Consider the following 13,257-nt stretch of genomic DNA (forward strand, 5'->3'; position numbering starts at 1 on the left):
AAGACCCAGCACAACCAAATAAATAAATAAATAAATATTAATAAAAAATAAAAAAGGCTGTTACTAATATGCAAATATAATACTTAAATTTCCGTCAATGATGAGAATACATTTAGAATAAAACACCAAACATGTTTTTGTTAAGAACAGTAGTGTGTATATGTTAATCCCAAACTCCTGATTTATCCCTCCCCACCTTTCCCCTTTGGTAACCATAAGTTTGTTTTATATGTCTGTGGGTCTATTTCTCTTTTGTATGTAAGTTCACTAGTATCATTTTTTTTTTAGATTGCACATATAAGCAATATCATATATTTGTTTTTAGCTTACTTTGTATGGTAATCTCTAGGTCCATCCATGTTGCTGCAAATGGCATTATACACACTACTATATATAAAATAAACAGCAAGAACCTACTGTATAGCACAGAGAACTATACTCAATATTTTTTAATAACCTGTAAAGGAAAAGAATCTGGAAAAGAATAGAGACACACACACACACACACATATGTATAACTGAATCACTTCGCTGTACACCTGAAAGTAACACAACATTGTAAATCAACTATATACTTCAATTAAAAAAAAAAAGAACAGTAGTTGTGTAATTTTTGGTTATTGAAAGATCACAGTAGTAAATGTCTTGATCAGTTTAATGATTTCTAAGATTTTATTAACAAAAGCAATTATGATGTTGAAATGGAATCAATTAATCTTTAACTGGTCCTGCTAAAGTTGATGAATTTCCTTTAGTGTTAAGCCCAGTATTTTTTAGAAATCTCATTTTGGCTGTAGTTTATAATATAATAAAGAGTTGAGAGAGGAAAAGGGAATAACGTTCTGTTAATAGAGTTTTGCTGAAATTAATTTCAGCTTCAACTAGTAAAAGGACCCCAAATACTGATACTAGATCTTTAAAAATCTTCAGATATTTAGTGGCTTTTCAAAAAAACTTTAAATTTTGAACTAACTTTAGGCTTAACGAACAATTGCAAAAATAATAGACTTTCCCATAAAAGCCCTTCACCAGCTTCCCTGAATGTCGACCTCTTAACAAAGGGGACCGAGGAATGAGCGTCGTGTGGGGCCAGTGGTTAAACCGCAGCTGCTCTTTGGTGATGTGCCTGCCCTCTTGGTGTCGCATTTGGGGTGCGTCCCAAACTCACTGTGCCAGTTGAGGTCTTTAAAGTGACTGGTTTTTTTTTAATAAATAATAAACATTTTGGGGGTACTTTGAGACTATATAACTATCCAGTTTTCACACCCAGCGCCCATCAGGTACTGCGCTAGGCTAGCCATGGTGGTTCTTTCATAGGAAAACATGTCTGCTCTGCTTTTTGCTCCTTTGTTTACTTATGTCAGTGTGGATCATGGGTTATCCTCTAGCACTGTTTGTTATTTTGTTGCTCAGATTGCTCTGCCTTTGGCTGTTGGGAGCAATTTCAGGCTGGTTTCTGTGCGGTGTGTTCCCTGCCCCCATGCGCCTTTGTTTTTAATGGTTTCTCAATTTCTAGCATGACAGGATGCCCCAGGCTTTTCTTTTTCCCTCAACCCAGCCCTGGAGTCGACCACCTCCAGGAGTCTGTGTTCCTCATAGTGGAGAGTAGTATTTAGAATCCAATACCTGGATTCCACTCCCATTCCCACAGTGTATCCTTTGCATCTCCGGCCTGGCCGACTGCGTGGACACCTGCGATTCCAGCCCAGCGCCGGGTCCCCTGGCCTCCTGTGAGCAGTGCTTCTTCATCCTGGCTCCCTCCTCTGCGGCATCCACATGCAGTTGTTTCAGAACTGCTAACCCTCCCCCGTGAGAAACACACCCGCCCCAGAGGAGAGAGTTCCTGTGTGTCCTCCCCGTCCATCGAGTGTAGTGTCTCTGTGTAACGCAGGCACATTTCCTCTGCTGTTGCAGGACCCCACTTCCTATAGTTTCTTTTTAATTTGCATTCAGGAAAGCTCACTCTTTGTCGTGAACAGTTCTGTGGGTTTTGACAGATTTGTAGGGTTGCGTTCCACAACTTCAGTACCAAACAGAATGGCTGTCGGGTGGGAGGGCAGCACCCCTTTCAGGTGATCTCTGTGTGTCTGAATAACCCTTTTTCAAACATTTCCTCTGTGGGCTGATAGGAGATGCAAATTTACAAGTCACACTTAGAAACAGCACTTTGTTCCCACTTTGTTTTCTGTTGTTGCCAAAGCCGACTGGGCACTTGAGTACCTTCTGGTTTGTCCCTGATGGTTGAGGGCGATCACGTAGTGAAGGGAGGTTTCAGTGAAGCTGGGGGACAGTATGAGCCTGGGGGCTTCCTTCTTGCGGAGCTCAGTCGTGGTTTGGCTTGGGGGGATAGGACCGTTAGAGCTGCTTTCTGTGCTTGCCCACAGTTTCTGGGGAGATGCAGGGCTCATCGCTCCTGCTGGCCTCCTGGGCCCCGCTGGCTGCCCATGCGTTTCTCTGTTTGTACCTGTCATCCTGCCCCGACCCTGCCGTCCTCGTCCTGCCCCGTGAGGCCCGTACACGAGGCCACCCTCCCTGTGACTTCTGCTGGCTTTCATGAAGTCGGGGTTGGCCACCCTCGCTGTCCTATGAGCGTCTCTTTAGCCAAGGCCCCCGAGCCACAGACTTGTGGGCATGCGGAGGAGGGAGACTATGGGGTCAGCGTCCCAGGTGTCTGTGCGGATTCCCTTTCATTAATCGCCTTCCCTCTTTCTCACAGCGCACTGGTGATTGCTGCCGTGTTTGACCGAGATGTAAACTGCAGGAGAGCAGCCTCTGTAAGTTTTCCTGTCCTGTTCCTTTTCTTGAGGGTGTGGGTGGCTCTGACCTGTGACCGGCTCCCCCGAGAGGCTGTGGTCACCGGCTTGTGAAGCAGGAGGGACGCCCAGGGGATGGGGGCCCATGGAGGGTGGCTCCCACTCCCTCTGAGTCCCAGCCGAGGAGTGGACTATAGCCCGTGGAGGGTGGGTCAGGACGGGTTGCCCCCGTCCAGGTGGGGATGGAGAGGGGGCCTGGAGGGTCCACAGCTCAGGAGTGGGCAAGTGTGCACAGTGGGTGCTGCTGTCTGTTTGACGAGTGAGTGTCTGGCCAGGGATCAGCATTGCAGCCTCGCCTTCTGGTTGGTGGGGTGACACGGAAGCGCAGCCTCCGTCCTCAGATGCAGGGGCTCCATCAGGTCACAGAGCCCCGTGCTCCCTTGCAGCTCCCGATGGCCTGCCTGCTCTCTGTTCCCTGAAGTACATGGGGTCCTTGAAACTTTCAAGAAAAAGTTTCCCAGGAAAGCTCAGGACCTCATCTGTGTCCTGCAGTTTCTCTTCTTTTGTCTTGAGCATCAGTAGGAAGGCTGGTGATTCTTTGAGAAGTCTTCACGTTTGTGCCCTGATATATACCCTCAGGCAGTAATTGTAAGACTCATTGAAATACAGTAAGAATCTTTTGTTAAATCTGTACTTAAAAATTACCTTTCGGGGAGTTCCCTGGCGGTCCAGTGGTTAGGACTCCGTGCTTCCACTGTAGGGGGCCCGGGGTTCCGTCCCTGGTCAGGGAACTAAGATCCCGCAAGCAGCGCAGTGTGGCCTAAAAAAAAAATTGCCTTTTATATTTTCTTTTCTGTTTATTGGAACCTAAGAGCTAATTTTGGGAAGCAGTAATAAAATCGAAGCACCGATACTCTTTACCCTGGGGAAGAGGTGGAATAAAACAACAGAAATAATTTTTTTTTCAAGTTAAAATTAAAATCCTTTAAAATCAGCAGAAATTCTTTGCATTAAACACCACCTAAGTGACCCCTGCTTACCTAGTGGTGCAAGGCTAAGGCAGTGAAAGGTGCTTTTGTTTGAAGCTCATTTGAAAATGTCAGGACAAGTCCCTAATTATTGGGGATGAAATTTCTCTCACCGCAAAGCTGCTTCCTCGTGAAGACGTATTTCGTCCTTTTTGGCTCCTGTTTGTGCTCACGTTTTGTGCTCTCCTTGGGAGCCCGCCCAGCAACCTCAGGCCTCTTTCCCCAGCACCCGGAGGTGGGGGCTCAGTGAGGGTGGTGAGCTGTCCTCTCTCTCCGTCCTGTGCCCTGGGGGCACCACCTCTCCGGGTTGTCAGGTGCCGGGAGGCTCTCACCACCACCAGCAGCCCTGGGAGGATGGCCTTCCCGTCATACTTGGGTGTCGTGGAGGGTGACAGACTGGAGGCCCACCCGGTTAATCACGGTGAATATATTTATGAATTTGTGAAAAGATGTCCCATTAAGTGGTTGTTCAATGCTAGTTGTTGTACATGTTAGAAGGTGCCCAGCAGGCCCCCAAATGTGTCTCCCCAGTGGCCACTGGTTTCTGGCGGCAGGTTCGGGAGGACGGAATGGGGCCAGGGAGCCACACTTCTCTTGACATTAGATGTCCTTGAAGCCTGGGTGTAGCTACGAGTCCCAGTCTTTCTCATTGGACGTCGAATTGGATGTTTAGTACTAAACCCCGTATTATTTATTGATGTGATATACGTGGACTCACACGGTGTGACCTTCGGGACTGCCTTTCCTGCAGCACGATTCCCAGGGTCCATCCAGGCTGTGGCAGTACTGTCAGCCCCTCCTTCCTGCCCTTCCCTGGCCGAGTCACGTCCCCTGGCCAGCTGTGCCACAGCTGCCTGAATTGTTCATGTATTGTAGGGCCTCTCGGTTGTTTCTGGTTTGGGACTATTAAGAATTAGGCTGCTGTAAACATTCATGGACAGGTTTTTGTGTGAACACAATTTCTATTTCTCTGGGATAAATGCCAAGAATACAATTTTGGGGTCATATGGTAGTTGCATGGTTAGTTCTGTAAGAAAGGGCCCTGCTGTCTTCCAGAGGGGCTGCACCATTGTACCTTCCCTCCATCATTCTGTCAGTGATCAGCTTTTCTATGGCCTCACCAGCATTTGGTGTTGTCATTATTTTTGCGCTAGTTACTCTGAGTAGGTGTGTGGTGATATCTCACTGTGGCTTTAACTTGCATTTCTCTGATGGCGATGCTAGTGATGTTGTGCAAGTTTTCATGTGGTGTTTCCCACCTGTATCCTCTTTGGTGACGTGTCTGCTTAAGTTGTTGGGGAGGGGGAAATTCCTCCCCCCACACCAGTCCTTCTTGGTGGATTTTGGCTGGTCTAGTAATTAAATTGACACAAGACAGATTAACAGGAGAAAAGGAAACAAGGTAATTCATATACACGGAGGTCTCATAAAAATAGGACCCACAAAGTGACCAAAGCAGGCAGTTTCTATATCATTTTCAGACGAAGAAACAGTTACTTGTGAAGATTTAACAAAGGGGCTCATGAAGAAGTGACAAGGTTTATTTCCCTAACTGGTGATGAGGACGCTTTCTCTCCTCCTGGAATGGGGAGGGTACCTTCACATGGGAGATTTATTCCTGCTTTTACAGTCAGAGTGTTTTTAATATCATTTTTCTCCTATTGGCCGTTTCTCAAGTAACTTTAATTCAAAATATCAATATGTGGCTTGGGTGGCCTGCCCTGAGCCCCAGCAAAGTCTTCTGCCCCTTTTTTCATGGGGTTGTTTGTTTTTATTGTTGAGTTTAGGAGTCTTTTTCTTTCTTGGGCGAGTGGTTTGTAGGTTCTTCCTTCCAGTCTGTGGGTTGTCTGTTCATCCTCTTTACAAGGTCTTTCACAAGAACAAGAGTTTTTAAATTCTGATGAGATCCAACCTACCAGTTTTTTCTTTTATGGGTCATGTTTCTGGTGTCAAGCCTGAGAATCTGAGAATTCGTTGCTTAGCTCTCGATCCTAAAGATCTTCTCTGTTCTGTCCCATCGATCTGTGTCTGTCTTTTTGTCTGGGTTACCATGGCTCTCTAGTAACCCTAATACTAGGTAGAGCCATTCCTCCCATTTCTTTTTTTTCAACATTGTGTCACCATTTTAGGACTTGTGCTTTTTCATGTAAATCTCGTATTATTTTTTACCTTTTAAATGATGTCACCAGAATAGTAAACGTGTTCCTAAATATTGCATGTTACGTAAATTGGCATTGTATCTTTTTTCCATTGCCTTTTGGTTGGTTTCATTTTTGCTTTTAAATTTTCTTTAATGAATTTATTGCAAAAGGTGCAAAATGGTACATAGCAAAAGTCAAGTCTCCTTGCTCCCAGTGTGAAAGCTGCACGAGGGCCCCTGGGGAAGTGCCAGTCCAGCTGTGCCTCCCCAGGGCCACCAAGTGCGAGGTCTTGGAGACGACCAAGTTTCTGGTTTTCTCTGTAACCTGCCAGAGGTGTCGGGTGCACATTTAAACATCACGTGGGGGTCTTTGTGTTCCGTTGTCTTGATTCCTTAGGCACAACTGCATGTGCTCCTCCCAGCGCCCCACAGGGGATGATGAAGTTGTAGCTGAAATGAAAGTCCTAGAGGTTACGACCTCACTTCCAGGAAGCTCCCGCCCCAGGCATTGGGGCTGCGTCTGCAGGCAGGGTCACCCTTCCCAGGTGCTCCCTGAAGCCACCAGCCACCTGACCTCTGCCCTCTGACCTGTCTCTCTGGTGGATGGCGTGTGGCGATGAGGTTGCACTGTGCGCAGCTGCACGCCTTGGGCCTTTGCTAGCTGGTGGCAAGAAGGTCCACCGAAGGATGCCTCATTCTGAGGTAATGTTTTGACCTTCTGAACAGCCCAGCTCTGGGCCTGTGAGCAGGACGTGGAGCGTGTCCGTGGCAGGTGCTGGGGGGGAGACCGGCACTCAGCGTCACCATCCTGTGAGCTGTCATCACACATCCCCAGGAAAATGATTTGTGTTTTGGGCTTTTAGTTAACCAAATAGATATGACTCTATTCTTATTTTTGTATCTAAGGCCTTGAATTAGGCTTTGGTGTGAAGCTCAGCATTGGCCGCTAAGCTGATTTTATAAACTTGAATTCTTAAATCATGGTTTTAAAGCACACCAAGATGTAAAAACAGAGAGATAAACCACCCTTGAGGCTCTGAGTGGCCAGCAGTGAGGACCTTTATTTAGAAAACAGTCATGGCTCATTTGTCTTGCACTGGGTTTGCTGTGCGTCCATCACTCACGTCCAGCGAGGACACACCTAACTCACCGCTGTGTTTGTGCTTCTCTTCCTAGGCTGCTTTCCAGGAGAACGTGGGAAGACAGGTATGGCTATTTTCAAAAATCTTCATTCCTAAAACTTCCTGTAGATGTAGAAGTAGAAATAGTAAAGCTACAAATGTGGGTAAAGAATTTACCTAGAATAAGCTAGTACTTCACACTGTGACTTCCGGTCGCAGATTCACTCATAACGTGACTCAGGTGAGTATTGACACAAGTTTTAAACAATTAGTTGTTGTTTTACAGGAAACTTGAATGTGTAAGTAATTTTCACACACGTCAGAAATCAGTGCCTTGTGCATTGCCGGGAGCCTTCTGATGTCAGCAGTTGCCCGTGGGCGCTGGAGGGGTGTGGGCAGAGGAGCCTGGCAGGGCAGGGGCAGAGGTGTGACCCCTGCCTGTCCCACGTGTGGAAGGAGCCAGCTTCCGCCTGCCAGCCGCCCCACGGCCCCTCCTGACTTGACGTCGTGCCCCCGGCCCTGAACCTCTTATTGCGGTCAGCCTGGGCTGGGAGGTGTGACCTTTATCCCCAAGTCATTCATACTGTGTGTGACGATGACCACCCTGGGACACGTGGCCAGTCTGGCAGCAAATGGGCCGTCTCAAGGGTCAGCTTCCCATGGCCAGGGGAGCCCAAGAGAGAGGTCTGAGCTATGCTCAGAAGGGCGCCAGGAGAGAGATCTGGGCGGTGATCCCCTCCTCCAGCCCAGAGAGGTGAGTGCGTTGTGGGCCTGGGGATCAGCAGGTGATACTGGGGACAAGCGGAGACGGGCCTTGAGGGGCAGAGGTCAGGCTGCAGGACCGAGGGGAGCCCACGCAGAGCAGCTGCTCAGCAGGTGGGAGGACGGGAGAGGTGGGCGTGCACAAGAGGGAAGGCTTGGACAAACACGGGATTCCAAGACTCCTGCCTGGACATCTGCGAGAAAGCGTGCGTGCAGGGACTGTCCCCTTGGATGCCCTCGAGTCTGTCAGGGTTCCCACAGCGGGGCCAGCCTTGCTGTTGAACCGGGGCCTGCGTTCCCAGCGCTGGGTCCACTTGCCCTTCCTGGGCCGCCAAAGGCCAGGGAGAGGGGGTGATGCTGCAGCTGTGGCTTCCACGGGGGTCACGTTTGGGGCACGGTGGGAAGTTCTCCCGGAAGTGTGGGCTGCTGGGCGAGGCGCCTCCGTCCACGTGGCCTGGGTGTTGGTGAGGGGTCCCCCAGCACTCAGGGTGGAGCAGAGAGAGGAGCCAGCGGGGCTTCAGGCTGGACCAGGTCTGTGGAGGGCGGCCGACCTGCTGACCTTCCATCGAAGGCGATAGAGCAGCCAAGGGGCGGAGAGGAGGGCGGCTTCGCTGGAGGTTCTGCAGCCTGTGCTGTGAGCTGTGAGCGTGTGTGTGGAGGGGCCGGGGCCTTGAGGTGAGGTGTCCAGTTCTGAATGCAGCGTTAAGGCTAAACTGATGCCAAGATGGGTCCAAACGAAGTCTCGGATTCCACAGTCATCGCCAAAGACAGAGGGAACCAAGTCACTCATCTTGAACTTGAATTCGTGCTACCTTGAAATTGTTGGGGTGCTGCCTCATTCTGTGGGTGTGCTTGTCTGTGGAAGGAGCCCAGTAAGGTCACAGCCTTTCTTCCGTGGCTGGGAGGTGACTGAGACCCAGTATCCTTGGGTGTCCCTTAGTCCTGTCTACCTGGAGCCCTGAAAACTTAGAAGAAAGCTGGTCACTAGACAGAGATGCCAACCTCTAGTGGCGACAGGCTTCGCTGCGTCAGGGCAGCAAGTGCCGCCTGCAGAACGAGGGAGGCTGACAGGGAGAAATGTGGGGTTGTCGAGGGGCCCGCAGGCCAAGATCCGGGCCTGGAGAGGAGGGCGGGGGCTGTGATCAAGAAGGGAACTGCTGGAGGCTGAGCCAGGGGAGCCTGGGCACCCTGAAAGTCAGAGCCCAGGAGAAGAGGCGTCTCCCGCCCACCTCCAGCCCCCACGGCACCCCTGTCGTCAGAGCCCCAGGTTCCAGAAGACACCAGGGCGGTCAGGAGCTGGGCAGTACTGCTCCCTGCGCAGTCGGAGCGTGGGGGCCACTCAGGTTGGGGGGTCCGTCAGAGAAGGAAGGTGAGCAGCTAGGGTCCTTGTGCCCTTACCCTCCCTGTCTCCCTGTGCACTGGTGTTTACAGTAAAACCGGCCTGCGCGGTCCAGGGGAAGCCATGCTGATGTTTGAGAGGTGCGTACTGTGGGCCTGCACTCGGTGACGTCCTTCTGCAGCTTGGCAGGAACGAGGAGGAGAAGAATGTGAACCTGCCAAAGGAAATGGGGGCGCGGGAGGGGAGCGTGGAGAGGGCACATGCGTTCCCAGACGTGGGGCGAGGCTCTTAGCGGCCGTGTGTGGTGGACTTGCTGAGGGCATGGAGCGCAAGTGAGGGGCAGCAGGGGGCGCGTTTGTCCACGGCCCTGGGGTGGGATGTCCTCCGGGCTCCTGGGTGCGAGCACAGACCCTGTCTTTGGCCACCTTCAGCGACGGGGGAATCTGCAGGAGGATTTGGTGGGGGGCCCACCTCTCCGTCCAGACTTGCCCCTGCCCACCGGGGACTCAGGCCTGAGCGAGGGGTCCTGAGCCTCCACTCCCGGCTCCCAGAGAAACCTCAGGAGGGATTTGCTGGAACACAGCCCCCTCTGTCTGTTCTGTCCCTCCTTGCAGGGATGAGCTGTCTGGACAGAGCTGTGATGCTTGGGTATGCAGTGGCCGGACCAAGAAGATCTTGGGGTGTCAGGAGGCATCTGAACGTTGCCCGGGGGGCGGCAGGCTTGGGTGGTGGAGCAGAGGGCACCACCTCCTCCTGCAGCCACAGTGGCCTTTATCTGACGTGGCCTCAGGCTGGTCTGGGGTGGACTGGAGTCCAGCAGGAGTCAGCCCGGCGTGCGGTGGCCCCTTGGGTGGTGGGGGGCCGTCCCCTGCCCTGAGCTGTGCTCGGAGACTGATTGGCTTTTAGGTTCGCTTGGGAACCAAACCTCTGATCCTGACATTGTGTCCGTGACGAACACGCTGGGGTCCGTTGACAGTTTGGAGTCAGATCCCAAGTTCTTCATGTGCGGGGCTCCCTCGAGATGGTGTGGGAGGTTAGCAGTCTGTGGGTCCCTAGTCTACGGCTTGCTCAGAGTGGGGAAGGGCTCTGGGGACCCAGGCCTCAACACACCCTCCTATGGTTGGTGACAGCAAGGCATTCACTCCTTGGTCGAAAGTTTGTCATTTATGTCCTTTTAGAAAACTATTTGGGGACTTCCCTGGTGACGCAGAGGTTAAGAATCCACCTGCCAATGCAGGGAACAAGGGTTTGAGTCCTGGTCTGGGAAGACCCCACATGCCACAGAGCAGCTAAGCCCGTGTGCCACAACTACTGAGCCTGTGCTCTAGAGCCCGCGAGCCACAACTACTGAAGCCCATGAGTCCTATAGCCCACACGCCACAACTGTTGAGCCCACGCACTCTAGGGACCATGCTCTGCAACAAGAGAAGCCACCGCAATGAGAAACCCGTGCACCACGATGAAGAGTAGCCCCTGCTCGCTGCAGCTAGAGAAAGCCCACACGCAGCAACGAAGACCCAACGCAGCTAAAAAAAAAAAACTATTTGTCTTGTTTTCAGATTTTCAAGTATTGTTACCAGAGAGTGGTATCAATAATAACTTGCAGACTTTGGGGCGGGGCCTGGACCTAGGCCGGGAGTGTGTCCCTGGGTGTGTTAAGGGGGGCTGTCCCCAACTCCCCAACCCACTGTTTCAGAGTCTGGTCCTGGGTGTTGGCTGTCAGGCCCCCAATGGGACCTCCCAGTTGTTGTCTTGTTCATTCTCCTGCCAGCTGTGGGGGGGTGGGCTCTTGTCCAGGATTCATAGCCCAGGCAGGTGCCGGCCCTTCAGAGGGGACTCTGGGGTCCTTCTGGACGCCGGGGCACGGGTTGAATGAAATTGGAAGCTTTAATTCTGCTGAAACCTGATGTGTTTTTATGGTGTGTGGTTTAAAGAAAGGGCTCTTACAACATTTTAAAGTTGAAATGCTTGAATTGTTAGGAAAAAAAATTTTAAGTGGTTCAAATAATTTTAGCACAGTGTCCAGCCTTGGAGAGGCAGTTAGTAAAGTGACCTGACTTGAAAGTCCTGGGTTGAGTTCGGTTAAGTGGCGTGTAGTTTTAGCTTTCAGTTTATATCATGCTTCTTTGTTCATAAAAGTAACATATGTGCATATGATTATCAAACTTTGAAAATGCCTTTACTCAATAAAATTATTTTTGTCTTTTTTTTCCATTTTATTTTTTCATTAGGGCACTTTCCCTCATGGGATTGATATTTTGACCACAGCTGACTACTTTACTGTTGGTAACAGATCTAACTGTTTCCTGGTTATAAGGTAAGTTTTAATATTCATCATAAAATATAATGTTTTCGTTGAGTCACAGATAAGTTTCCACCATTTCGTTTCTTCAGCCTGGAAGGTCCACTAAGAGTAAATTTTAATTCATGTGTGAAAAGTTAAAAAAGGAATTGAAAACTGTTTTGAAACTTTTGTTTCAGATTGATTGGACAGAGTGCATAGTGTATGATTCTGTTTACATAAAACTTTGCAAAATGCAAATGAATCCAAATGGACAGTAGCAGGGCAGGGGTGGCCTGGAGAAGGGGGTGCAGGATCTGGTCCTGAGAAGGGTGCTCATTTTTTAAAGAGGTATGAAGAGTTTCAAGAACAGTGCCGTGGTGATTATTTTTCTCTTAAACCGGCCTGTTTCACTAGCTGTTTCGTTGAGAGCTTGGTCTTCTCCAGAGAACAGCCACAAGCCAAAACTGTGCATTGCTTTCTGTGTGGCCGCTGCTCCACTGGGGAGTTTCTCAGAATGAATTCTTAGATTGGTAGTGACTGTCCTTCTTTTTCTGTTTCAATAAGGTAGTGTTTCCCAAGTTGAAGTTATCTCTAGCTTGTTTATGAGATGAGCAAGAAAGAGGTATTTGAGAAATCAAGTCAAGGAATAAATATTTAACATCCCTAACTGTGGTTTGCAGAAATCACATCAAAACTTAATATAAGTAAGTAAGTAGTGGGGCAGTGAGTCCGCGTGTCTTAGTTAACTCATTGCAACACTAATACAAGATGGGCATGATTTTATGAAGTGACTTATTTGCCTTAAATTGGGAGAGGAAACACGCCAGTGCTTTTTAAAATTGTTAACCATTATGGGTCTTAAGGGTAGATTCCCTGATACCCCTGCTGTGCAGACCATGCAGAAACTACATTTCTCCATAACCAGCATGGACAGATTTTTTTTTTTTTTTTTTTTTAAATGTAGCATTTGGCCTCCTTCCCAGAAACAATCTTTGACCAAACACGCTGTATTTTTAGTGTCCTTTCCACCTTTCCTCAACATTTAATGGTCTTCTGTGCCTTATCAGTTCTTTCCTATTTTAATTCTGTTTCCTTTGATTGTTAATATCTGAACATATATTTTACATGGAGAATCTCTTACCTTTGCCTGAGTTTCATGGGTAAAAGAACTCGTAGTTTTTGGCCCTGGCGTCCTTTTCCTGTGGCTGAGGTCTCTGAGCGGGTCTGCGTTTCATAGATGGGCTGGCTCAGGGTCTGTCTGCCACAGAGGGTTCTGCACACTTCCGTGGATGAGAGGCAGTCTGTGAGGAGGGGTCCAGCAGTCCTGGGGACCAGGGTCTGTGGCTGTACCCCATCACCACAGGGCGCTTGGGGGAGCTCTTCCCTTGCCCCAAGGCAGGGCCGACACCCAGGGTCCTGCTGTCAGCCTGGACGGCAGGGCAGAGGGAACTGTGCCCAGGGAGCCTGGTGTGGGGTAGGGGACAGTCCTGCAGGGAAGGGTCCAGAGTCAGCCTGGGGTGGTGGGGCTTCTGAGCCAAAGTGGGGCCTTGGGTTGTCCTGAGGTCAGGGAACCAGGTTTGACGGTCACATCTGCATTTTGAATATACCACTGTGACTGCGTTTTGGTAACTGGAAGCAAGGTGACAGTCAGGGAGGGCCCCCTTACAAGGTGGGGGATGATCAGAGGGTGGTCAGGCCCCCTCACAAGGTGTGAGACATGGTCAGGGGACAGCTAGGGCACAGGGTTGGGTCCTCTGGCGAGAGTGGGTGTGGTCAGGAGAGTGGAGGTGTTGGGGTGCACCAGTGAGGGAGAACACGCCTGTGGGTTTT

At 50.0% G+C, this 13,257-nt stretch overlaps 1 protein-coding gene across 1 annotated transcript in view; it reads left to right on the forward strand.

Moving 5' to 3' along the window:
• Positions 1-13,257, forward strand: part of TBCD (tubulin folding cofactor D) — a 175,603-nt gene that overhangs the window by 106,581 nt on the left and 55,765 nt on the right. Inside the window, exons 15-17 of the mRNA XM_036835790.1 lie at positions 2,717-2,774; positions 7,098-7,127; positions 11,375-11,460. Of these exons, the coding sequence (XP_036691685.1) occupies positions 2,717-2,774; positions 7,098-7,127; positions 11,375-11,460 (174 nt within the window). The remainder of the gene's footprint in view (positions 1-2,716; positions 2,775-7,097; positions 7,128-11,374; positions 11,461-13,257) is intronic.

Source organism: Balaenoptera musculus, chromosome 20, assembly GCF_009873245.2.
Source record: "Balaenoptera musculus isolate JJ_BM4_2016_0621 chromosome 20, mBalMus1.pri.v3, whole genome shotgun sequence".
NCBI lineage: Eukaryota > Metazoa > Chordata > Mammalia > Artiodactyla > Balaenopteridae > Balaenoptera > Balaenoptera musculus.